At 48.7% G+C, this 27,213-nt stretch overlaps 1 protein-coding gene across 2 annotated transcripts in view; it reads left to right on the plus strand.

The window, feature by feature from the left end:
- The window catches only part of G3BP2 (G3BP stress granule assembly factor 2), a 306,903-nt gene that overhangs the window by 217,704 nt on the left and 61,986 nt on the right, over positions 1–27,213 (plus strand). For both annotated transcript variants that reach the window (XM_069230288.1, XM_069230287.1), the window contains one exon: positions 21,458–21,576. In XM_069230288.1, the coding sequence (XP_069086389.1) occupies positions 21,458–21,576 (119 nt within the window). The remainder of the gene's footprint in view (positions 1–21,457; positions 21,577–27,213) is intronic.

Raw genomic sequence — 27,213 nt, forward strand, 5'->3', positions numbered from 1 at the left:
TGCACCCGCAGCCCCCAGGACCTGAAGGACCGGACTTTCACTGGAGGAGTGACCCCCAGGAGTCCCTCTCCCTTGACCAAGTGGAGGTTTCCCCGAGGAACCCCCCCCTTGCCTGCCTGCAGCGCTAAAGAGACTCCGAGATCTCTCATAGACTAACATTGAAAACCCGACGCTTGTTTCTACACTGCACCCGGCCACCCCCGCGCTGCTGAGGGTGAAATTTCTGTGTGGACTTGTGTCCCCCCCGGTGCCCTACAAAACCCCCCTGGTCTGCCCTCCGAAGACGCGGGTACTTACCTGCAAGCAGACCGGAACCGGGGCACCCCCTTCTCTCCATTCTAGCCTGTGTTTTGGGCACCACTTTGAACTCTGCACCTGACCGGCCCTGAGCTGCTGGTGTGGTGACTTTGGGGTTGCTCTGAACCCCCAACGGTGGGCTACCTTGGACCAAGAACTGAACCCTGTAAGTGTCCTACTTACCTGGTAAAACTAACAAAAACTTACCTCCCCCAGGAACCGTGAAAATTGCACTAAGTGTCCACTTTTAAAACAGCTATTTGTCAATAACTTGTAAAGTATACATGCAATTTTTATGATTTGAAGTTCCTAAAGTACTTACCTGCAATACCTTTCGAATGGGATATTACATGTAGAATTTGAACCTGTGGTTCTTAAAATAAACTAAGAAAAGATATTTTTCTATATAAAAACCTATTGGCTGGATTTGTCTCTGAGTGTGTGTACCTCATTTATTGTCTTGTGTATGTACAACAAATGCTTAACACTACTCCTTGGATAAGCCTACTGCTCGACCACACTACCACAAAATAGAGCATTAGTATTATCTATTTTTACCACTATTTTACCTCTAAGGGGAACCCTTGGACTCTGTGCATGCTATTCCTTACTTTGAAATAGCACATACAGAGCCAACTTCCTACAACTGCCCTGCTCTAGAAGAACCAAGAAACTCCCGAGGACAGCGGCTCTGTTCACCCAAGACTGCAACTTTGTTTCAAAGGAGCAACTTCAAGACAACTGCGTTTCCCGCCCGAAGCGTGAGACTTGCTACTCTGCACCAGACGCCCCCGGCTCGACTTGTGGAGAAACAACACTTCAGGGAGGACTCCCCGGCGACTACGAGACTGTGAGTAGCCAGAGTTGCCCCCCCCCCGAGCCCCCACAGCGACACCTGCAGAGGGAATCCCGAGGCTCCCCCTGACCGCGACTGCCTGCTTCCCACATCCCGACACCTGGTAAAGTCTCTGCACCCGCAGCCCCCAGGAGGCCCTCTCCCTTGCCCAGGTGATGGCTACCCAGAGGAGCCCCCCCTTAGTCTCCCATTGATTTCCATTGGAAACCCGACGTGTGTTTGCACACTGCACCCGGCCGCCCCTGTGCTTCTGAGGGTGTACTTCCTGTGCTAACTTGTGTCCCCCCCGGTGCCCTACAAAACCCCCCTGGTCTGCCCTCCGAAGACGCGGGTACTTACCTGCTGGTAGACTGGAACCGGGGCACCCCCTTCTCCATTGAAGCCTATGCGTTTTGGGCACCACTTTGACCTCTGCACCTGACCGGCCCTGAGCTGCTGGTGTGGTAACTTTGGGGTTGCTCTGAATCCCCAACGGTGGGCTACCTTGGACCCAAACTTGAACCCCGTAGGTGGTTTACTTACCTGCAAAAACTAACTAACTCTTACTCCCCCTAGGAACTGTGAAAATTGCACTGTCTAGTTTTAAAATAGATTTATGTGAAAAGTATATGTGCTATTTTGATTATTCAAAGTTCCTAAAGTACCTACCTGCAATACCTTTCATTTGAAGTATTACATGTAAGATTTGAACCTGTGGTTCTTAAAATAAACTAAGAAAATATATTTTTCTATACAAAAACCTATTGGCCTGGAATTGTCTCGGAGTGTGTGTTCCTCATTTATTGCCTGTGTGTGTACAACAAATGCTTAACACTACTCCTTTGATAAGCCTACTGCTCGACCACACTACCACAAAATAGAGCATTAGTATTATCTCTTTTTGCCACTATCTTACCTCTAAGGGGAACCCTTGGACTCTGTGCATACTATTCCTTACTTTGAAATAGTGCATACAGAGCCAACTTCCTACACTCTTGTAGGACCTATGGCACAGAGACAAATTGCCATTCAGGCAGTGAGTCAACAGACAAATGTGATCATGGGAAAAGTGCCCACGAAGTGTGACAAAATAGCCTTCTATAATGCTTTCAAGACCAACCAATTAAAATCAGTATGCTCTCACACAGCATCCCAGTATAAACATAGAATTTGTGTTAGATGCCACCTATAGAGGAGTGTAGCACTTGGTTGTAGGAAGCTTGTTCTTTATATAGTATACAAAAATGAGGTATACTGTGCAGAGAGGCTGGTAGTTCCCTTATAAGTGAACAGGGAGTTGCTGTAGTAGTCCCAGGGTGCTCTCTTAGGGGGTAGTGTGGTCAAGCCACCTTAGACTTATCAAAGAGGAGTGTTAGACATCTGCTGCATGCACACAGTCAATAAATGATGCACACAACTCAATAAGGAGATCCATGCCAATTTATATAAATTACACTTATCTGTATATAATTTTAGGCACCAAGATCATCATGATCAGGTAAGTACCTTTTGAGTTATGAATTTTTACAGGTTTGAAAAATCAACAATTTCTGAAGCAGTAATGTTGTCCTATGAAGGAAAGGCACATACTGCATACAGGTACTTTACAGCGACTTATAGGATCAATCTTCTGTACTTAAGGTGAGTATGGGGCAGGGTCCGAGGCAGCACTAACAGGTCACCTCGTGAGGCACTGGGGTGTCCGGGTACAGAGGTGCTTTCCAGCGTCGGGTGCCCTAATGTTAGCCTGTGGGAAAAGGAACATAAACTGCTTTGGGGCACTTATCAACAACTTAACGGACTGTTCTTGTGAAGTTAAGGTAGGTATAGGGCAAGGTCCAAGGCAGCACCAACAGGTCACTTTGGGAGGCATTGGGTTTTTGTCACCGGATCACTCTCACTAGAGGGGGCCTGCACAAAGAGACTGCAGGCATTGCGGAGACGTTCACAGTGGGAAAACCCAAGTTGGACTTCATGTCTGGTCTATAGACCACAATGGCACCATTGCCCCCACTTCAACTCTGTCTAGGGGCACGGGTGCAGTGGTGCTTTCCAGTGTCTGGCTTTGGTAGTCCAGATCCTCTCAGTTCTTCTGTGGTGCCTGCAGGTTGCAGGGAAGCAGTTCTGCTACTCCACAAGAGCTCCTGACTCTTAGTTGAAGGCTGACAGTCCTCCCAGGCATTTGGGGGCACAGTCAGTTGCAGGACAGGTCGTCTATGACACAACTGTTGAGGACAGCAGGCAGGTCGATGGGGCTGGGACTAAGTCAGCTGCTGGTCTTCTGTTCTTGCTTTTGCGACTTTTCAGGGACCGTCTTCTTTGAGGTCGGCAGGATCTGATTTTCTGGTGCAGTGGCTCCCCTAAATATTGAATTTAGGGGCGTTAGGGATTGTGGGGTAGTGGCCAATTACCCCTGGGTTCACTACACGCCTTATATAACCACTTTCTGTGGGAAATGGATATAACCCTGTCCCAGAGTTCCTAGTTCTGCCATCACCATGTGAGAGTATGGACTTTTTTTGCAGTAGTCCTCCCATGTTTGCCTGGTATTTGATGCAACTCTGAAGTGTACTGGGTTTCTGCTAACCAGGTCACCATTGCCAGTGTTCTTTCCCCAAAATTGTGCAATTGTTACCCACTTGGCAACACCTTTGGCACCCCTTTAAGTCCCTAGTAAATGGTCTCCCTGGAACCTAGGGCATAGGTACCAAAAAGGGTCATCAAGTGCTGCAGCATGTATTGAGCCACCCTGAGGGACCCCTCACCTAGCACAGGCAGACTGCTATTGCACGCTGTGTCTTGTAGCAGCTAAAAGTGAAAACACAGCATGGTACACTGCATGTGTGCCATGTCTCCTAACACTGCATACAATATTTGTAAGCGAGCCCTACAGCAGGCCTTACTGCCCAAAGGCAGAGTGCATTATATTACATGTGAGGACATATCTGCAACAGCAGATATGCCCTGCTATGTCTGTCGATTCTCAGACATAGTAAGTGAACAGGGAAGCTATTTTAGTACATGTGCTGGACACTGGTCAATACGAGTTCCCCAGCTACATGATGGCTTCACTGTAAAAATAGGGATGTTTGGTACAAACGTCTTGCATTCATAAGCCCTCTCTGATGCCTGTGATGGATTTAATACATGCACCTAGAGGGCACCTTACGAAAATGGTAGGTTTTTCAGGGGGCACCTCTGTGTGGTGGCTGACTAGTGCCAACTGGCCTGCCACCACCAGACACGTTTCGGACCCCCAGGGTTGAGAGCCTTTGCTCTCAGGCAGACAGAAACACAGCCTACTCTGACATGGGTGTAAGCCCACCCGGATGACCTGCAAATCTGTATTCAAAGGCAGAGGGCTTCAAAGAAGCCCACCAGTCTTGATATGTAGATCGGGCTTCCCTCAAAGGAGAGCATGCCGTTCTCCCCTGTCCAGGGCTCATTTGGCACCTGGACAGGCTGGACAATTAGTAGTCAGAGGCGTGCCCACCTCGTAGGTCAGTCCCACCCCTAAGGTGAGCTGCCTGATGTGGACACAATCTTTGAAAGTGTGCCATCTTGGTGATGGCAGAACTAGGAACTCTGGGACAGGGTTATGCCCACTTACCATATGAAGTGGTCATATAGGAGGTGTAGTGACCCCAGAGGTGTAAGTAGCCCATGGGCTACTATCCTACACTTCCCTAACAGCCCTAAATTCAGTATTAACAGGTGGCTCTGGCACCAAGAAATCAGATCTCCGCTGATCTGAAGGAGACTCCAGAGATGCAAATGACCAGACCAGAACTGAAGATCAATGACACTGTGCCAACCCTGCCAGTCTGCCTGCTCAACAATTGTGAGAAACATTCCTCATCCTCCAGCTGCTGAAATGTCCGAAAGCCTGGCAAGACTGCCAGCCTTCACCCCAGCACAAGGAACTTCTGTGGAGCAACGTAGCTGCTTCCCTGCACCTTTGCAGGTATCCAGGGAACACTGAAGAGGACTCCAGACTGCCAAAACCAGATGGTGGACAGCATCACCTCATCCGAGCCCCCTAGCCCGAGTTGAATACAGCCAACGGTGCCAGCGTAGTCCCCAGCTTCTCGAGAGACAGTCGGTAGTGGGTTTCTCCACTGCAACCTTCACACCGATGCTTGGAGCCTCTTTGTGCGGTCTCCCCTCAACCGCTACTGCCTCAGGTGACACCAACCTGACTGTCCTCTGCACCTGGATGCCTCGGACCGAGGAAAAGAGGACCACTGGTGTCTGCGTCCCCTAGGCTTGATGTACGTGAGCCCACTTGTTGGTTTACCTGAAGTGGTCCTGCAGTCAACGCCTGCAGCCTCTCTGCGGGCCCCTCTTCACCGCCACTGGTGACAGACACCCAATGGTTCAAGAACGCCCTGCACCCAGACGCCCGAACCGAGGAGAAGAGAACCTCTAGTGTACCTACGTCCCCGAGCTTCACAAGAATCAAGCCCACGTGGTGGCTCACCCTGAACTGTAAATAATTTTCCTACTAAACATAGTTACCTGAACATGTTGGTTCTGGTGCCAAAACATATATGTAGGAAAATACCCTCTCTTTGACATGGTTACCCCCACTTTTGTGCCTGCTGTCAGTGTGTTTTGACTGTTCACTGGGATTCTGCTAACCAGGACCCCGGTGAATGTGCTCACTCCCTCTTAATTTGGTTGCTTAGGACTTGGCACATCTCACAATTGGTATACTGGTGCCCCATGTTAGTCCCTAGTATATGGTACTTGTGTACCCAGGACATTGGGGCACCAGGGGTTCCCCATGGGCTGCAGCACTTACTGTGCCAACCTTGGGAGCCCATGCAAAATGTGTCTGCAGGCCTGCCATTGCAACCTGTGTGAAAAGATGCGTGCACCTTTTCACTACAGATCACTTCACCAAGTCAGCCCTATGGCAGGCCATACTAGCCCAGAGGGCAGGGTGCATGTACCTGTGTGTGAGAGCACCCCTCCATGAGCAGAGGTGCCCCAACAAACTCCAGCTCCATTTTTCTGGACTTCGTAAGTGCGGGGAAGCCATTTTATCTGTGTACTGGACACAGCAGGTGTCCACATTGGTTTTATGATTCCAGGCACTCTGGGGGCTCCTTAGAGAACCCCCTGTAGGAAGTTGGCTCTGTATGTGCTATTTCAAAGTAAGGAATAGCATGCACAGAGTCCAAGGGTTCCCCTTAGAGGTAAAATAGTGGTAAAAATAGATAATACTAATGCTCTATTTTGTGGTAGTGTGGTCGAGCAGTAGGCTTATCCAAGGAGTAGTGTTAAGCATTTGTTGTACATACACATAGACAATAAATGAGGTACACACACTCAGAGACAAATCCAGCCAATAGGTTTTGTTATAGAAAAATATCTTTTCTTAGTTTATTTTAAGAACCACAGGTTCAAATTCTGCATGTAATATCTCATTTGAAAGGTATTGCAGGTAAGTACTTTAGGAACTTCAAATCATAAAAATTGCATGTATACTTTTCAAGTTATTGACAAATAGCTGTTTTAAAAGTGGACACTTAGTGCAATTTTCACAGTTCCTAGGGGAGGTAAGTTTTGGTTAGTTTTACCAGGTAAGTAAGACACTTACAGCCCCTAAGGTGTCCTGAGCTGAGGTGACTCTAACTTTTAGAAATCCTCCATCTTGCAGATGGAGGATTCCCCCAATAGGGTTAGGAATGTGACCCCCTCCCCTTGGGAGGAGGCACAAAGATGGTGTACCCACCCTCAGGGCTAGTAGCCATTGGCTACTAACCCCCCAGACCTAAACACGCCCTTAAATTTAGTATTTAAGGGCTACCCTGAACCCTAGAAAATTAGATTCCTGCAACTACAAGAAGAAGGACTGCCTAGCTGAAAACCCCTGCAGCGGAAGACCAGAAGACGACAACTGCCTTGGCTCCAGAAACTCACTGGCCTGTCTCCTGCCTTCCAAAGATCCTGCTCCAGCGACGCCTTCCAAAGGGACCAGCGACCTCGACATCCTCTGAGGACTGCCCCTGCTTCGAAAAGACAAGAAACTCCCGAGGACAGCGGACCTGCTCCAAGAAAGGCTGCAACTTTGTTTCCAGCAGCCTTGAAAGAACCCTGCAAGCTCCCCGCAAGAAGCGTGAGACTTGCAACACTGCACCCGGCGACCCCGACTCGGCTGGTGGAGATCCGACACCTCAGGAGGGACCCCAGGACTACTCTGATACTGTGAGTACCAAAACCTGTCCCCCCTGAGCCCCCACAGCGCCGCCTGCAGAGGGAATCCCGAGGCTTCCCCTGACCGCGACTCTTTGAACCTAAAGTCCCGACGCCTGGGAGAGACCCTGCACCCGCAGCCCCCAGGACCTGAAGGACCGGACTTTCACTGGAGAAGTGACCCCCAGGAGTCCCTCTCCCTTGCCCAAGTGGAGGTTTCCCCGTGGAACCCCCCCCTTGCCTGCCTGCAGCGCTGAAGAGATCCCGAGATCTCTCATAGACTAACATTGCGAACCCGACGCTTGTTTCTACACTGCACCCGGCCGCCCCCGCGCTGCTGAGGGTGAAATTTCTGTGTGGGCTTGTGTCCCCCCCGGTGCCCTACAAAACCCCCCTGGTCTGCCCTCCGAAGACGCGGGTACTTACCTGCAAGCAGACCGGGGCACCCCCTTCTCTCCATTCTAGCCTATGTGTTTTGGGCACCACTTTGAACTCTGCACCTGACCGGCCCTGAGCTGCTGGTGTGGTGACTTTGGGGTTGCTCTGAACCCCCAACGGTGGGCTACCTTGGACCAAGAACTAAGCCCTGTAAGTGTCTTACTTACCTGGTTAACCTAACAAATACTTACCTCCCCTAGGAACTGTGAAAATTGCACTAAGTGTCCACTTTAAAAACAGCTACTTGTGAATAACTTGAAAAGTACATGCAATTTTGATGATTTGAAGTTCCTAAAGTACTTACCTGCAATACCTTTCGAATGAGATATTACATGTAGAATTTGAACCTGTGGTTCTTAAAATAAACTAAGAAAAGATATTTTTCTATACAAAAACCTATTGGCTGGATTTGTCTCTGAGTGTGTGTACCTCATTTATTGTCTATGTGTATGTACAACAAATGCTTAACACTACTCCTTGGATAAGCCTACTGCTCGACCACACTACCACAAAATAGAGCATTAGTATTATCTATTTTTACCACTATTTTACCTCTAAGGGGAACCCTTGGACTCTGTGCATGCTACTCCTTACTTTGAAATAGCACATACAGAGCCAACTTCCTACATTGGTGGATCAGCGGTGGGGTACAAGACTTTGCATTTGCTGGACTACTCGGCCAATACCTGATCACACGACAAATTCCAAAATTGTCAGTAGAAATTGATTTTTGCAATTTGAAAAGTTTTCTAAATTCTTAAAAGACCTGCTAGGGCCTTGTGTTAGATCCTGTTTAGCATTTCTTTTAGAGTTTAAAAGTTTGTAAAAGTTTGAATTAGATTCTAGAACCAGTTGTAGATTCTTAAAAAGTATTCCAACTTTTAGAAGCAAAATGTCTAGCACAGATGTGACTGTGGTGGAACTCGACACCACACCTTACCTCCATCTTAAGATGAGGGAGCTAAGGTCACTCTGTAAAATAAAGAAAATAACAATGGGCCCCAAACCTACCAAAATACAGCTCCAGGAGCTTTTGGCAGAGTTTGAAAAGGCCAACCCCTCTGAGGGTGGCAACTCAGAGGAAGAGGATAGTGACTTGGAGGACAATTCCCCCCTACCAGTCCTATCTAAGGAGAACAGGGTCCCTCAAACCCTGACTCCAAAAATAATAGTCAGAGATGCTGGTTCCCTCACAGGAGAGACCAACACCTCTGAAATCACTGAGGATAGCCCCAGTGAAGAGGACATCCAGTTAGCCAGGATGGCCAAAAGATTGGCTTTGGAAAGACAGATCCTAGCCATAGAGAGGGAAAGACAAGAGATGGGCCTAGGACCCATCAATGGTGGCAGCAACATAAATAGGGTCAGAGATTCTCCTGACATGTTGAAAATCCCTAAAGGGATTGTAACTAAATATGAAGATGGTGATGACATCACCAAATGGTTCACAGCTTTTGAGAGGGCTTGTGTAACCAGAAAAGTGAACAGATCTCACTGGGGTGCTCTCCTTTGGGAAATGTTCACAGGAAAGTGTAGGGATAGACTCCTCACACTCTCTGGACCAGATGCAGAATCTTATGACCTCATGAAGGGTACCCTGATTGAGGGCTTTGGATTCTCCACTGAGGAGTATAGGATTAGATTCAGGGGGGCTCAAAAATCCTCGAGCCAGACCTGGGTTGACTTTGTAGACTACTCAGTGAAAACACTAGATGGTTGGATTCAAGGCAGTGGTGTAAGTAATTATGATGGGCTGTACAATTTATTTGTGAAAGAACACCTGTTAAGTAATTGTTTCAATGATAAACTGCATCAGCATCTGGTAGACCTAGGACCAATTTCTCCCCAAGAATTGGGAAAGAAGGCGGACCATTGGGTCAAGACAAGGGTGTCCAAGACTTCAACAGGGGGTGACCAAAAGAAAGGGGTCACAAAGACTCCCCAGGGGAAGGGTGATGAGACAACCAAAACTAAAAATAGTAAAGAGTCTTCTACAGGCCCCCAAAAACCTGCACAGGAGGGTGGGCCCAGAGCCTCTTCACAAAACAATGGGTACAAGGGTAAAAACTTTGATCCCAAAAAGGCCTGGTGTCATAGCTGTAAACAGCATGGACACCAAACTGGAGACAAGGCCTGTCCCAAGAAAGGTTCCACTCCAAACTCCCATCCAGGTAACACTGGTATGGCTAGTCTCCAAGTGGGATCAACAGTGTGCCCAGAGCAAATCAGGGTCCACACTGAAGCTACTCTAGTTTCTGAGGGTGGGGTGGATTTAGCCACACTAGCTGTCTGGCCGCCTAACATGCAAAAATACAGACAGCAACTCTTAATTAATGGGACTAGAATAGAGGGCCTGAGGGATACAGGTGCCAGTGTCACCATGGTGACAGAGAAACTGGTTTCCCCTGGCCAATACCTGACTGGAAAAACTTACACAGTCACCAACGCTGACAATCAGAGAAAAGTACATCCCATGGCAATGGTTACTTTAGAATGGGGAGGGGTCAATGGCCTGAAACAGGTGGTGGTCTCCTCAAATATCCCAGTGGACTGTCTGCTTGGAAATGACCTGGAGTCCTCAGCATGGGCTGAGGTAGAACTAAAAACCCATGCAGCAATGCTGGGTATCCCTGAACTGGTGTGTGTGAAAACAAGAGCACAGTGCAAGGCACAGGGTGAACAAGTAGAGCTGGAGTCTGGAAGAATGGCCCAGCCTACCAAGAGAACAGGAAAGTCAGTTGGGAAACCAACTGCAACACAGCAAAAGAAAGGGAACCTCTCTTCTCAGGAAGAAGTTCTGCCCTATGAGGGAACTGAGCCTTTGGGGCTTGAACCTTATCAGGTTGAGCTCTTAGGCCCAGGGGGACCCTCAAGGGAGGAGCTGTGTAAGGGACAAGAAACCTGTCCCTCTCTTGAAGGCCTTAGGCAGCAAGCTGCTGAAGAGTCCAAGGGCAAGAAAAATGGAACACATAGGGTCTATTGGGAAGATGGACTCCTGTACACTGAGGCCAGAGACCCCAAACCTGGTGCCACTAGGAGAGTGGTAGTGCCTCAGCTGTTCAGAGAGTTCATCCTAACATTGGCCCATGACATTCCCCTTGCTGGACATTTGGGACAAACCAAGACGTGGGAGAGGTTAGTCAACCACTTCTACTGGCCCAATATGTCCAACATGGTTAAGGAGTTTTGCCTCTCCTGCCCCACCTGTCAAGCCAGTGGTAAGACAGGTGGGCATCCAAAGGCCCCCCTCATTCCACTTCCAGTGGTGGGGGTTCCCTTTGAAAGAGTGGGTGTGGACATAGTTGGTCCACTAGAACCTCCCACAGCCTCAGGAAATATGTATATCCTGGTAGTAGTGGATCATGCTACCAGGTATCCTGAAGCTATTCCCCTTAGGTCGACTACTGCCCCTGCAGTAGCCAAGGCCCTCATTGGTATCTTTACCAGAGTGGGTTTCCCTAAGGAGGTGGTGTCTGACAGAGGTACCAACTTCATGTCAGCATACCTAAAGCACATGTGGAATGAGTGTGGAGTGACTTATAAATTCACTACACCATACCATCCACAAACTAATGGCTTGGTTGAGAGATTCAACAAGACATTAAAAGGCATGATCATGGGGCTCCCAGAAAAACTCAAAAGGAGATGGGATGTCCTCTTGCCATGTCTGCTTTTCGCTTACAGAGAGGTGCCACAGAAGGGAGTAGGATTCTCACCCTTTGAACTTCTGTTTGGTCATCCTGTAAGAGGACCACTTGCTCTGGTTAAAGAAGGCTGGGAGAGACCTCTCCATGAGCCTAAGCAAGACATAGTGGACTATGTACTTGGCCTTCGCTCTAGAATGGCAGAGTACATGGAAAAGGCAACCAAAAACCTTGAGGCTAGCCAACAACTCCAGAAGTTTTGGTATGACCAAAAGGCTGCACTGGTTGAGTTCCAACCAGGGCAGAAAGTCTGGGTTCTGGAGCCTGTGGCTCCCAGGGCACTCCAGGACAAATGGAGTGGCCCTTACCCAGTACTAGAAAGGAAGAGTCAGGTCACCTACCTGGTGGACCTGGGCACAAGCAGGAGCCCCAAGAGGGTGATCCATGTGAACCGCCTTAAGCTCTTCCATGACAGGGCTGATGTCAATCTGTTGATGGTAACAGATGAGGATCAGGAGGCAGAGAGTGAACCTCTCCCTGATCTTCTGTCATCAGACCCAAAAGATGGCACAGTAGATGGAGTGATCTACTCAGACACCCTCTCTGGCCAACAGCAAGCTGATTGTAGGAGAGTCCTACAACAGTTTCCTGAACTCTTCTCCTTAACCCCTGGTCAGACACACCTGTGTACCCATGATGTGGACACAGGAGACAGCATGCCTGTCAAGAACAAAATCTTTAGACAATCTGACCATGTTAAGGAAAGCATCAAGGTGGAAGTCCACAAGATGCTGGAATTGGGAGTAATTGAGCGCTCTGACAGCCCCTGGGCTAGCCCAGTGGTCTTAGTCCCCAAACCTCACACCAAAGATGGAAAGAAAGAGATGAGGTTTTGTGTGGACTACAGAGGGCTCAATTCTGTCACCAGGACAGATGCTCATCCAATTCCAAGAGCTGATGAGCTCATAGACAAATTAGGTGCTGCCAAATTCCTAAGTACCTTTGACTTGACAGCAGGGTACTGGCAAATAAAAATGGCACCTGGAGCAAAAGAGAAAACAGCATTCTCCAAACCTGATGGGCATTATCAGTTTACTGTTATGCCCTTTGGTTTAAAGAATGCCCCTGCCACCTTCCAAAGGTTGGTGAATCAAGTCCTTGCTGGCTTGGAGTCCTTTAGCACAGCTTATCTTGATGATATTGCGGTCTTTAGCTCCACCTGGCAGGATCACCTGGTCCACCTGAGGAAGGTTTTGAAGGCTCTGCAATCTGCAGGCCTCTCTATCAAGGCATCCAAATGCCAGATAGGGCAGGGAACTGTGGTTTACTTGGGACACCTTGTAGGTGGAGGCCAAGTTCAGCCACTCCAACCCAAGATCCAGACTATTCTGGACTGGGTAGCTCCAAAAACCCAGACTCAAGTCAGGGCATTCCTTGGCTTGACTGGGTATTACAGGAGGTTTGTGAAGGGATATGGATCCATTGTGACAGCCCTCACTGAACTCGCCTCCAAGAAAATGCCCAAGAAAGTGAACTGGACTGTGGAATGCCAACAGGCCTTTGACACCCTGAAACAGGCAATGTGCTCAGCACCAGTTCTAAAAGCTCCAGATTATTCTAAGCAGTTCATTGTGCAGACTGATGCCTCTGAACATGGGATAGGGGCAGTTTTGTCCCAAACCAATGATGATGGCCTTGACCAGCCTGTTGCTTTCATTAGCAGGAGGTTACTCCCCAGGGAGCAGCGTTGGAGTGCCATTGAGAGGGAGGCCTTTGCTGTGGTTTGGTCCCTGAAGAAGCTGAGACCATACCTCTTTGGGACTCACTTCCTAGTTCAAACTGACCACAGACCTCTCAAATGGCTGATGCAAATGAAAGGTGAAAATCCTAAACTGTTGAGGTGGTCCATCTCCCTACAGGGAATGGACTTTATAGTGGAACACAGACCTGGGACTGCCCATGCCAATGCAGATGGCCTTTCCAGGTTCTTCCACTTAGAAAATGAAGACTCTCTTGGGAAAGGTTAGTCTCATCCTCTTTCGTTTGGGGGGGGGTTGTGTAAGGAAATGCCTCCTTGGCATGGTTGCCCCCTGACTTTTTGCCTTTGCTGATGCTATGTTTACAATTGAAAGTGTGCTGAGGCCTGCTAACCAGGCCCCAGCACCAGTGTTCTTTCCCTAACCTGTACTTTTGTATCCACAATTGGCAGACCCTGGCATCCAGATAAGTCCCTTGTAACTGGTACTTCTAGTACCAAGGGCCCTGATGCCAAGGAAGGTCTCTAAGGGCTGCAGCATGTCTTATGCCACCCTGGAGACCTCTCACTCAGCACAGACACACTGCTTACCAGCTTGTGTGTGCTAGTGAGGACAAAACGAGTAAGTCGACATGGCACTCCCCTCAGGGTGCCATGCCAGCCTCTCACTGCCTATGCAGTATAGGTAAGACACCCCTCTAGCAGGCCTTACAGCCCTAAGGCAGGGTGCACTATACCATAGGTGAGGGTACCAGTGCATGAGCATGGTACCCCTACAGTGTCTAAACAAAACCTTAGACATTGTAAGTGCAGGGTAGCCATAAGAGTATATGGTCTGGGAGTCTGTCAAACACGAACTCCACAGCACCATAATGGCTACACTGAAAACTGGGAAGTTTGGTATCAAACTTCTCAGCACAATAAATGCACACTGATGCCAGTGTACATTTTATTGTAAAATACACCACAGAGGGCACCTTAGAGGTGCCCCCTGAAACTTAACCGACTATCTGTGTAGGCTGACTAGTTCCAGCAGCCTGCCACACCAGAGACCTGTTGCTGGCCCCATGGGGAGAGTGCCTTTGTCACTCTGAGGCCAGTAACAAAGCCTGCACTGGGTGGAGATGCTAACACCTCCCCCAGGCAGGAGCTGTGACACCTGGCGGTGAGCCTCAAAGGCTCACCCCTTTGTCACAGCCCAGCAGGGCACTCCAGCTTAGTGGAGTTGCCCGCCCCCTCCGGCCACGGCCCCCACTTTTGGCGGCAAGGCTGGAGGGAACAAAGAAAGCAACAAGGAGGAGTCACTGGCCAGTCAGGACAGCCCCTAAGGTGTCCTGAGCTGAGGTGACTCTGACTTTTAGAAATCCTCCATCTTGCAGATGGAGGATTCCCCCAATAGGGTTAGGATTGTGACCCCCTCCCCTTGGGAGGAGGCACAAAGAGGGTGTACCCACCCTCAGGGCTAGTAGCCATTGGCTACTAACCCCCCAGACTTAAACACGCCCTTAAATTTAGTATTTAAGGGCTACCCTGAACCCTAGAAAATTAGATTCCTGCAAACTACAAGAAGGACTGCCTAGCTGAAAACCCCTGCAGCGGAAGACCAGAAGACGACAACTGCCTTGGCTCCAGAAACTCACCGGCCTGTCTCCTGCCTTCCAAAGATCCTGCTCCAGCGACGCCTTCCAAAGGGACCAGCGACCTCGACATCCTCTGAGGACTGCCCCTGCTTCGAAAAGACAAGAAACTCCCGAGGACAGCGGACCTGCTCCAAGAAAAGCCGCAACTTTGTTTCCAGCAGCTTTAAAGAACCCTGCAAGCTCCCCGCAAGAAGCGTGAGACTTGCAACACTGCACCCGGCGACCCCGACTCGGCTGGTGGCGATCCAACACCTCAGGAGGGACCCCAGGACTACTCTGATACTGTGAGTACCAAAACCTGTCCCCCCTGAGCCCCCACAGCGCCGCCTGCAGAGGGAATCCCGAGGCTTCCCCTGACCGCGACTCTTTGAACCTAAAGTCCCGACGCCTGGGAGAGACCCTGCACCCGCAGCCCCCAGGACCTGAAGGACCGGACTTTCACTGGAGAAGTGACCCCCAGGAGTCCCTCGCCCTTACCCAAGTGGAGGTTTTCCCGAGGAATCCCCCCCTTGCCTGCCTGCAGCGCTGAAGAGATCCCGAGATCTCTCATAGACTAACATTGCGAACCCGACGCCTGTTCCTACACTGCACCCGGCCGCCCCCGCGCTGCTGAGGGTGAAATTTCTGTGTGGACTTGTGTCCCCCCCGGTGCCCTACAAAACCCCCCTGGTCTGCCCTCCGAAGACGCGGGTACTTACCTGCAAGCAGACCGGAACCGGGGCACCCCCTTCTCTCCATTCTAGCCTATGTGTTTTGGGCACCACTTTGAACTCTGCACCTGACCGGCCCTGAGCTGCTGGTGTGGTGACTTTGGGGTTGCTCTGAACCCCCAACGGTGGGCTACCTTGGACCAAGAACTAAGCCCTGTAAGTGTCTTACTTACCTGGTTAACCTAACAAATACTTACCTCCCCTAGGAACTGTGAAAATTGCACTAAGTGTCCACTTTTAAAACAGCTACTTGTGAATAACTTGAAAAGTATACATGCAATTTTGATGATTTGAAGTTCCTAAAGTACTTACCTGCAATACCTTTCGAATGAGATATTACATGTAGAATTTGAACCTGTGGTTCTTAAAATAAACTAAGAAAATATATTTTTCTATAACAAAACCTATTGGCTGGATTTGTCTCTGAGTGTGTGTACCTCATTTATTGTCTGTGTATGTACAACAAATGCTTAACACTACTCCTTGGATAAGCCTACTGCTCGACCACACTACCACAAAATAGAGCATTAGTATTATCTATTTTTACCACTATTTTACCTCTAAGGGGAACCCTTGGACTCTGTGCATGCTACTCCTTACTTTGAAATAGCACATACAGAGCCAACTTCCTACAGGAAGTAACCCACTTCCTTGTCCATCACCACCCCAGGAGTGGTGCCCAGAACTCCTCCAGGTGACTACCTAATTCTGCCACCTTGAATCCAAGGTGTGCAGAGGCCCCTGGTAGCATCTGAATAGCCAGGTCAGGAAGGTGACATCACAGCCCCCTCCTGATAGCTGGTCACCCTGCTAGGTGACCAATTCCCCTTCCTGGGCTATCTAGGGTCTCCCTCCTGTGTGGGACTTCAGATAAGACGTTGCAAGATTCCAGCAGGACTCCTCTGTATCGTTTACTTCATCTTCTGACCACTGGGACTACAACTGGACCCTCTAGGAACTGACAATCTGCAACTCCAGCAACTACTCAGCTTGCAACATTGTTTCTCTGGCTCCTTCCAGCAACTGCAACATTTCCCTGGCTGTGCATCCTCTGCCGGCAATGAGTCTTTAGCCTCCCCAAGAAGCAAGAAGGAACCTCCCTTGGAGTGAAGGAGTCACTCCCCTGCATCCGCAGGCACCAGTTGCAACAACAACTGGCTGCGTGGATCCTCTCTCCTACGGAACTGCATGGATCCTGCTTCTCAAATGGTGGTGGTCTGGAGTGGCCTTTTTGGTCCTCTCTTCCAGCTGTCCAAATTTGGAGACTGTGAGCCCTTTCCTCTCCTTGCAGGACAGTACCCCTGTGCACTGTGACTCTTGCAGTCAACAATGCTTGTTTGTTCTTCCTCCAAGGGATCTTCAGTCTCTGTAGCCCCGGCCTCTTCCCTACTATGCAGAGTTTCCTGCCTGCTGCTCCAGCAATGTGGGACTCGTCTCCAGATGCGCTGAGTGGGCCTCACCGCAACTTCTGTGCCTGTTGTCTGTGAGGGCTGCCCCCTCTTCTTGTGACTTTCCCAGCTGCTGAGTGTCACCTCTGACTCCCCTCCTCTAGGGTCGAGTCTCATGGGTCTTGCTGGTCCTCTTCAGCCTCGCAAAACCTTTTTCTCGGACTCTTGCATTTGCCAATGCTTGTTGGTGAATTTTCCAGCACCACTGACCGACTGCATCACAACCGCTGACGTGCATCACTTCTGGAACTCATTTTCTGCTCCTGTGCTGCACTGCTTACTTTCTTCTTCCACTGTCGCCCTGGTCTTGCATCCACAGAAGGGTGGGTAGTGGCTCCTGCCACAGCTGGACACTTCAACTCAAACCGGACTTGGTCTCCTTCTTTTGCAGGCCCCCTCCTGTCAAGATCCACCTTTGGTTTCTTCCAGTCGTGTCTTGCACAGTCCTTTTCCAAAGTTCTGTGGGTTGGGGGAAAACCAGGTACTTGCTTCTCTCCCAGTCACCTGGGGGCACCCTGGTACTTACTTTTTGGGGTTCCTAGTTCTTCAGGCTCCCCTCTACAGATTCCACTTTCTTGGGAACTGCCTTTTACATTCCACTTATTTAGTATCTGGTTTGGTCTCCCACTCTAGGGTCTTCACTATTGTTTCATTGTTTTCTGTTGCTTTCTATGCTAATCACTGACTTCTAATATGTTTAAAATAGTGTGTTTACTCACCTCCTAGTGGAGTATTGCCTATGTAGTATGTAGGAAGTTGGCTCTGTATGGGCTATTTCAAAGTAAGGAATAGCATGCACAGAGTCCAAGGGTTCCCCTTAGAGGTAAGATAGTGGCAAAAAGAGATAATACTAATGCTCTATTTTGTGGTAGTGTGGTCGAGCAGTAGGCTTATCCAAGGAGTAGTGTTAAGCATTTGTTGCACATACACATAGACAATAAATGAGGTACACACACTCAGAGACAAATCCAGCCAATAGGTTTTTGTATAGAAAAATATCTTTTCTTAGTTTATTTTAAGAACCACAGGTTCAAATTCTACATGTAATATCTCATTCGAAAGGTATTGCAGGTAAGTACTTTAGGAACTTCAAATCATCAAAATTGCATGTATACTTTTCAAGTTATTCACAAGTAGCTGTTTTAAAAGTGGACACTTAGTGCAATTTTCACAGTTCCTAGGTGAGGTAAGTATTTGTTAGGTTAACCAGGTAAGTAAGACACTTACAGGGCTTAGTTCTTGGTCCAAGGTAGCCCACCGTTGGGGGTTCAGAGCAACCCCAAAGTCACCACACCAGCAGCTCAGGGCCGGTCAGGTGCAGAGTTCAAAGTGGTGCCCAAAACACATAGGCTAGAATGGAGAGAAGGGGGTGCCCCGGTTCCGGTCTGCTTGCAGGTAAGTACCCGCGTCTTCGGAGGGCAGACCAGGGGGGTTTTGTAGGGCACCGGGGGGGGACACAAGCCCACACAGAAATTTCACCCTCAGCGGCGCGGGGGCGGCCGGGTGCAGTGTAGAAACAAGCGTCGGGTTCGCAATGTTAGTCTATGAGAGATCTCGGGATCTCTTCAGCGCTGCAGGCAGGCAAGGGGGGGGTTCCTCGGGGAAACCTCCACTTGATCAAGGGCGAGGGACTCCTGGGGGTCACTCCTCCAGTGAAAGTCCGGTCCTTCAGGTCCTGGGGGCTGCGGGTGCAGGGTCTCTCCCAGGTGTCGGGACTTAGGATTCAAAGAGTCGCGGTCAGGGGAAGCCTCGGGATTCCCTCTGCAGGCGGCGCTGTGGGGGCTCAGGGGGGACAGGTTTTTGTACTCACAGTCTTAGAGTAGTCCTGGGGTCCCTCCTGAGGTGTTGAATCGCCACCAGCCGAGTCGGGGTCGCCGGGTGCAGTGTTGCAAGTCTCACGCTTCTTGCGGGGAGCTTGCAGGGTTCTTTAAAGCTGCTGGAAACAAAGTTGCAGCTTTTCTTGGAGCAGGTCCGCTGTCCTCGGGAGTTTCTTGTCTTTTCGAAGCAGGGGCAGTCCTCAGAGGATGTCGAGGTCGCTGGTCCCTTTGGAAGGCGTCGCTGGAGCAGGATCTTTGGAAGGCAGGAGACAGGCCGGTGAGTTTCTGGAGCCAAGGCAGTTGTCGTCTTCTGGTCTTCCGCTGCAGGGGTTTTCAGCTGGGCAGTCCTTCTTCTTGTAGTTGCAGGAATCTAATCTTCTAGGGTTCAGGGTAGCCCTTAAATACTAAATTTAAGGGCGTGTTTAGGTCTGGGGGGTTAGTAGCCAATGGCTACTAGCCCTGAGGGTGGGTACACCCTCTTTGTGCCTCCTCCCAAGGGGAGGGGGTCACAATCCTAACCCTATTGGGGGAATCCTCCATCTGCAAGATGGAGGATTTCTAAAAGTTAGAGTCACTTCAGCTCAGGACACCTTAGGGGCTGTCCTGACTGGCCAGGGACTCCTCCTTGTTTTTCTCATTATTTTCTCCGGCCTTGCCGCCAAAAGTGGGGCCTGGCCGGAGGGGGCGGGCAACTCCACTAGCTGGAGTGTCCTGCTGGGTTGGCACAAAGGAGGTGAGCCTTTGAGGCTCACCGCCAGGTGTGACAATTCCTGCCTAGGGGAGGTGTTAGCATCTCCACCCAGTGCAGGCTTTGTTACTGGCCTCAGAGTGACAAAGGCACTCTCCCCATGGGGCCAGCAACATGTCTCGGTTCGTGGCAGGCTGCTAAAACTAGTCAGCCTACACAGATAGTCGGTTAAGTTTCAGGGGGCACCTCTAAGGTGCCCTCTGGGGTGTATTTTACAATAAAATGTACACTGGCATCAGTGTGCATTTATTGTGCTGAGAAGTTTGATACCAAACTTCCCAGTTTTCAGTGTAGCCATTATGGTGCTGTGGAGTTCGTGTTTGACAAACTCCCAGACCATATACTCTTATGGCTACCCTGCACTTACAATGTCTAAGGTTTTGTTTAGACACTGTAGGGGTACCATGCTCATGCACTGGTACCCTCACCTATGGTATAGTGCACCCTGCCTTAGGGCTGTAAGGCCTGCTAGAGGGGTGTCTTACCTATACTGCATAGGCAGTGAGAGGCTGGCATGGCACCCTGAGGGGAGTGCCATGTCGACTTACTCGTTTTGTCCTCACTAGCACACACAAGCTGGCAAGCAGGGTGTCTGTGCTGAGTGAGAGGTCTCCAGGGTGGTATAAGACATGCTGCAGCCCTTAGAGACCTTCCTTGGCATCAGGGCCCTTGGTACTAGAAGTACCAGTTACAAGGGACTTATCTGGATGCCAGGGTCTGCCAATTGTGGATACAAAAGTACAGGTTAGGGAAAGAACACTGGTGCTGGGGCCTGGTTAGCAGGCCTCAGCACACTTTCAATTGTAAACATAGCATCAGCAAAGGCAAAAAGTCAGGGGGCAACCATGCCAAGGAGGCATTTCCTTACATAGTGTTTTAGTAATTGTGTTACCATAATAAGGAGCCTTTATTTTTGTAACACTGTGTGGTTCTTTAATGTGTGTAAGTGCTGTGTGACTTTAGTGGTATTGCATAAGCTTTGCAAGTCTCCTACCTAGGTCTTGGCTGCTCATCCAGAGCTACCTCTAGAGATCCCTGGCTTCCTAGACACTGACTACACCTCACTAATAAGAAATACCTGGACCTGGTATAAGGTGATAACACCATAGGTGCTCAACACACACCAGGCTAGCTTCCAACAATATGTAGAGATACTTGTTATTTTTGCAAATTGGTGTGGATCTCCTTATTGAGTCATGTTTCATTTGAGTGTGTTTGCAAATGTCTCACACTCCTCTGATAATCCATAAGGATGCTTGACCACACTTACCCCTACAATAGACACCTTGGCATTGCTGGAGTAAGTCCCTGTCCACTAGTACAGGAATCGCTGGACTCTTTGCAGCATGTATCTCATTTTGATATACCATATAAAGAGCCAGCTTTGTATACCACATCCCCAGAGAACAGTCCAGTGTGCACTGTTATGGGTATATTATTTTTCATTAATTTCAGAAGAATTCACCATAAATCTGTCCTCACACAAGTCTGTGTTTTTGAGGGGATATTCTGCCGAAAATGAGTCACCTCGGGCATTATGGGCTTAAGGTATCAAGCCTTGAGGAGTCACACTCCAGCTATAATTGACATGCAAAAAAAAAAAAAACTTTTTTCTACCCATCGATTTAAATTTAAAATACTATAAATAGTCAAGAAGTGTTGTTGCAGGTCAGTAACTAGTTTTTTGTGCACTAAACAAAATGGCACCTGATTGCTTGTCAGTAATTAAAGAAGTTGAAGTTCACTTGGTCAGTGCAGCTTTTGTAAAGGTGTGATAATACTCTGTAAAAGCGTAAATAAATGAGAAACCCAGGGAGTTGGCTGTTTTTTCAGTTCAAAGTTATTTTTGTGTTTTCATCTAAAAAATGAAGCTGTTGATTTCAGAAAAACCTAATCACTGGTCCTCTTGCTTTGTTGTTACAGCTTATGGAAATGTGATGGAGCTTCGCATCAATACGAAGGGAGTTGGAGGAAAACTTCCAAACTTTGGCTTTGTTGTTTTTGATGACTCTGAACCAGTTCAAAGGATTTTACTTGCCAAAGTAAGTATATTACATTTGCATTTCATGTTTTAAGCAAATATTGTTATTACTACTATAAAAAATAGGCGAAAAAAGTTTGTTTTAGAGCTGAAATGGATGTCCGTTATTTTCAAAAATAGAAAGTAAAATCTTTTTTTTTTTTGTTCCCTTTGGGCATTGGATTACTGACTCTCCCTCCTTTTGACTTGCACAAGCGTTTTATGGTTAGTTTGGCACTGGGCCTTTGAAGAGCCCTGCTTCTACCTTAGCCATCCTTGTTTATTTTTATGGCATGAAAAGGTCCTTTAGAGACCCGTGCCTCAAGTACCTTTTTCAATGTTGAGTGAGAGTTTTCAGTGTTGACCATTGACAATTGAACATCCATGTCATCCTCCTGCCGGGCCACATTAGAGTATCTTAGTAAGCACATGTTGCAAAAGTTGCAAAAGTAATACTTGCAACATGCTTTTAATACTCCAAAGCCTAGGATTCTGGTGGTAGCTGTGGGCATGTGAAAGGACTAGTATGTTCAGGACAAGGACTACATGAAGGAAAGGTGAGATAGCCAGCACTGGGCCACACTGCCCAAGGATCTTCTCCTCAGCCCCCTGGAATCATAGCCATTTACTAAAGTTGGCAGGTTCCATATATTAAAAGCACCCTTAATTCTAAAGTGCACAAGGTAACAGTCCCTCGGGGTCATGATGAGGTAGGAGGCCACAAAGAAGTATGGGGCTCTCTAATGTGAGACCCAGCATAGGTGACTTAATGGCGTTAATAAGGAAATGGGCAATACAATCTTTAAACTGCACATCACATTCAGCATTATAATTTGCTGTGAACATAGTTTTGAAGTAGTTTCTCACTATAGGGCTCGCTGCATCATGAGAAGTGTGGATGAACTTCAACACAATGCATCTGCATACTGAAAATGCCTTCAGATTCCAAAGCATGTTACTTTATCCATTGTTAGGCCAGACTTTGTTGGTTGTGTGTTTTTGGGAACGGATGTTCTTCAAACAGTTGGCATCTGATTCCTCAAAAGCAAAGATGTCTGTCTTTAATCTTGTAATACTTGACATGAGTTGCCTGCAATGGAAATGGTTCAACGTCTTGGAGAAATAACATAGATCACTTTCAATCTGCATTCTCTTTTGACAGGAATGATAGTCATAAAGTGATTAATTTCCCTGTAAAGGAATGTGTAAAGAAATGGCTCCCTGTTGCAGTTACCCCCCACTTTTTGCCTGATACTGATGCTGACTTGACTGAGAAGTGTGCTGGGACCCTGCTAACCAGGCCCCAGCACCAGTGTTCTTTCACCTAAAATGTACAGTTGTTTCCACAATTGGCACAACCCTGGCACCCAGGTAAGTCCCTTGTAACTGGTACCCCTGGTACCAAGGGCCCTGTTGCCAGGGAAGGTCTCTAAGGGCTGCAGCATATCTTATGCCACCCTGGGGACCCCTCACTCAGCACAGACACACTGCTTGCCAGCTTGTGTGTGCTGATGAGAACAAAACGAGTAAGTCGACATGGCACTCCCCTCAGGGTGCCATGCCAACCTCACACTGCCTATGCAGTATAGATAAGTCACCCCTCTAGTAGGCCTTACAGCCCTAAGGCAGGGTGCACTATACCATAGGTGAGGGCATATGTGCATGAGCACTATGCCCCTACAGTGTCTAAGCAAAACCTTAGACATTGTAAGTACAGGGTAGCCATAAGAGTATATGGGCTGGGAGTCTGTCAAAAACGAACTCCACAGCTCCATAATGGCTACACTGAATACTGGGAAGTTTAGTATCAAACTTCTCAGAATAATAAACCCACACTGATGCCAGTGTTGGATTTATTAAAAAATGCACACAGAGGGCATCTTAGAGATACCCCCTGTATTTTACCCAATTGTTCAGTGCAGGACTGACTGGTCTGTGCCAGCCTGCTGCTGAGAGACGAGTGTCTGACCTCATGCGGTGAGAGCCTTTGTGCTCTCTGAGGACAGAAACGAAGCCTGCTCTGGGTGGAGGTGCTTCACACCTCCCCCCTGCAGGAACTGTAACACCTAGCAGTGAGCTTCAAAGGCTCAAGCTTCGTGTTACAATGCCCCAGGGCACTCCAGCTAGTGGAGATGCCCGCCTCCTGGACCCAGCCCCCACTTTTGGCGGCAAGTCCAGGAGAGATAATGAGAAAAACAAGGAGGAGTCACTGGCCAGTCAGGACAGCCCCTAAGGTGTCCTGAGCTGAGGTGACTCTGACTTTTAGAAATCCTCCATCTTGTAGAAGGAGGATTCCCCCAATAGGGATAGGAATGTGACCCCCTCCCCTTGGGAGGAGGCACAAAGAGGGTGTACCCACCCTCAGGGCTAGTAGCCATTGGCTACTAACCCCCCCAGACCTAAACACGCCCTTAAATTTAGTATTTAAGGGCTCCCCTGAACCTAAGAATTTAGATTCCTGCAAACAACAAGAAGGACGACTGCCTAGCTGAAAAACCCCTGCAGAGGAAGACCAGAAGACAACAACTGCCTTGGCTCCAGAAACTCACCGGCCTGTCTCCTGCCTTCCAAAGAACTCTGCTCCAGCGACGCCTTCCAAAGGGACCAGCGACCTCTGAATCCTCTGAGGACTGCCCTGCTTCGACGACGACAAGAAACTCTCGAGGACAGCGGACCTGCTCCAAAAAGACTGCAACTTTATCCAAAGGAGCAGCTTTAAAGAACCCTGCAATCTCCCCGCAAGATGCGTGAGACTTGCAACACTGCACCCGGCGACCCCGACTCGGCTGGTGGAGAACCAACACCTCAGGGAGGACCCCCGGACTACTCTACGACTGTGAGTACCAAAACCTGTCCCCCCTGAGCCCCCACAGCGCCGCCTGCAGAGGGAATCCCGAGGCTTCCCCTGACCGCGACTCTCTGAAACCTAAGTCCCGACGCCTGGAAAAGACCCTGCACCCGCAGCCCCCAGGACCTGAAGGACCGGACTTTCACTGCAGAAGTGACCCCCAGGAGTCCCTCTCCCTTGCCCAAGTGGAGGTTTCCCCGAGGAGGCCCCCCCTTGCCTGCCTGCAGCGCTGAAGAGATCCCTTGATCTCTCATTGACTTCCATTGCGAACCCGACGCTTGTTCTAACACTGCACCCGGCCGCCCCCGCGCCGCTGAGGGTGAAATTTCTGTGTGGGCTTGTGTCCCCCCCGGTGCCCTACAAAACCCCCCTGGTCTGCCCTCCGAAGACGCGGGTACTTACCTGCTGGCAGACTGGAACCGGGGCACCCCCTTCTCTCCATTGAAGCCTATGCGTTTTGGGCACCACTTTGAACTCTGCACCTGACCGGCCCTGAGCTGCTGGTGTGGTAACTTTGGGGTTGCTCTGAACCCCCAACGGTGGGCTACCTTGGACCAAGAACTGAACCCTGTAAGTGTCGTACTTACCTGGTAAAACTAACAAAAACTTACCTCCCCCAGGAACTGTGAAAATTGCACTAAGTGTCCACTTTTAAAATAGCTATTTGTGAATAACTTGAAAAGTATACATGCAATTGAAATTATTCAAAGTTCCTAATGTACTTACCTGCAATACCTTTCAAACAAGATATTACATGTTAAATTTGAACCTGTGGTTCTTAAAATAAACTAAGAAAAGATATTTTTCTATAACAAAACCTATTGGCTGGATTTGTCTCTGAGTGTGTGTACCTCATTTATTGTCTATGTGTATGTACAACAAATGCTTAACACTACTCCTTGGATAAGCCTACTGCTCGACCACACTACCACAAAATAGAGCATTAGTATTATCTCTTTTTACCACTATTTTACCTCTAAGGGGAACCCTTGGACTCTGTGCATGCTATTCCTTACTTTGAAATAGCACATACAGAGCCAACTTCCTACAGAATGCTTTTCTGAAACTTTTTTTTACCACTTTGACTTGATATTTTTTTGGGTTTCCATTTTCAGAGACTTCTGTTGACACTGCCATAATGGCAGAAGGCTTTTGTCAAAATTTTAATGACCATTAGATCTTTTTTAGGGGACGGGTCATAAAGTCCTTATGCCGTTTAGCACTTTTGTTTTGCAGCATTAATCCCTTTCTGGATTCACATGTTGTGCATCCATTCTGCCATCTGGTGGTTGGGTCTTGAATCTTGTTTTGTCCGTGTTCTTTTGTTTTATTTATGGGCTTTCTCCTCCACCATTTGGTGGTAAGTTTCTCCTTTGTGAAGCCAGACATGCACCCGGAAAGTTCATGAGCATGATTGCCATCTTCAATTTTTTTTTTTTTTTCGCTGTTGCATCTGGATTCGTGATAGAGGAGCTCCGACAATTTTTATTCAAGACGGCAAAAAACACCAACGTTTTTTCCACTGAGAAACACCGAAAATCACCAGGAAGCACATGGCTTGAAGGACTGAAACGAGGAGCCTTTTTCACCCCGATGAGGGGCCCTGCCTGAGAGCACCACTTGGTTGGTGAATGCAGAGGCATGGAGAACACCCCTTTTAAATTTTGCCACAGATGCCATCACAAGTTTGCACAGAGCACCTCCCTCTCCGTGAGGTATGAAACTTGTCTCCAAAGGACCACCCAGGCAAAAAGTGCCAGACCTGTGCAACATTCGTCCCAAAGACCTTGCTTGAAGACAAGACTTAAACAGTGACTGGCACACCACAGCCTACACCCAGAGGATCCAGGAATCCCTCAAGGGCCTCTGCCTCTCTTGTGAAGATGAGGGTAACGTTGAGAGGCTGCCCCGGCAAAGTGTCGGAGATCGAAGAGAACACCATCAGTGTTGAAAGGATAGATACATTGAGGAGAATGGTGAAAGACACTGAGAAGGCAAAAACTAACCACGATTAGGAAAGACAGACTCTAGACCCTTGAAAGCCACCTCGGCGTTAATGTCAAGACTCTCTACGATAAAGTTCGTCACACACATAAAGAGCTGCGCGGTTCTCAAACAAGACACTTGAGGGCAAAACTTCAAGCCAGCCCTCAACGCCTGCTTGCGTAAGAGAAGGGGTGAAGGAGAAGGACAGAGCTGAAGCCCAAAGAGGGAGGATATGCTACCTGGAACCAGCCATACTCAATCTGACAGCATGACTCCTGAGTACCTAGTGGGAGGACACCATCAATTGCCCAAACGCCCACTGCCCCCGGACAAGGGAAATCCTGAGGGAGGCAAGAAGACTGAACACACGGAAGTGCTACACAGCCAAGTGGATCAGATACCTCTGTTAGAGCATGAACCATGAGAAGCTAGAAACCAGGACAGAGCACAGCACGTTATTCACATACCACACCCTCCTACTAGACCGTGGCCTGACCAAGCGCATCACTGAATGTCCACTTGGCCACCAAAGTTGCATACATCAAAAAGACAATGGGGAACTGCCTCCTTTACACCAGTGGTAAAGATTCCTCGAAGGATCAAAACAATTGGCACTACCACGAGCAGTACCAACACCAATCTGGAACTTGAACATAGTATCGCAGAGCTGATGACAGAACCACTTGAACCTATGCACAAGGCAAAATTGAAGTTCCTAACCTTCAAAACTAGTGGCAATCATATTCAGGGCTGGGGAATTCATATCCCCGACGTCCAAGACATGTTGATTTCTGTCAGGGGCAAGAAGATTTAATGCCTATCTTG

This window comes from Pleurodeles waltl, chromosome 1_1 (genome assembly GCF_031143425.1).
Source record: "Pleurodeles waltl isolate 20211129_DDA chromosome 1_1, aPleWal1.hap1.20221129, whole genome shotgun sequence".
Lineage (NCBI taxonomy): Eukaryota > Metazoa > Chordata > Amphibia > Caudata > Salamandridae > Pleurodeles > Pleurodeles waltl.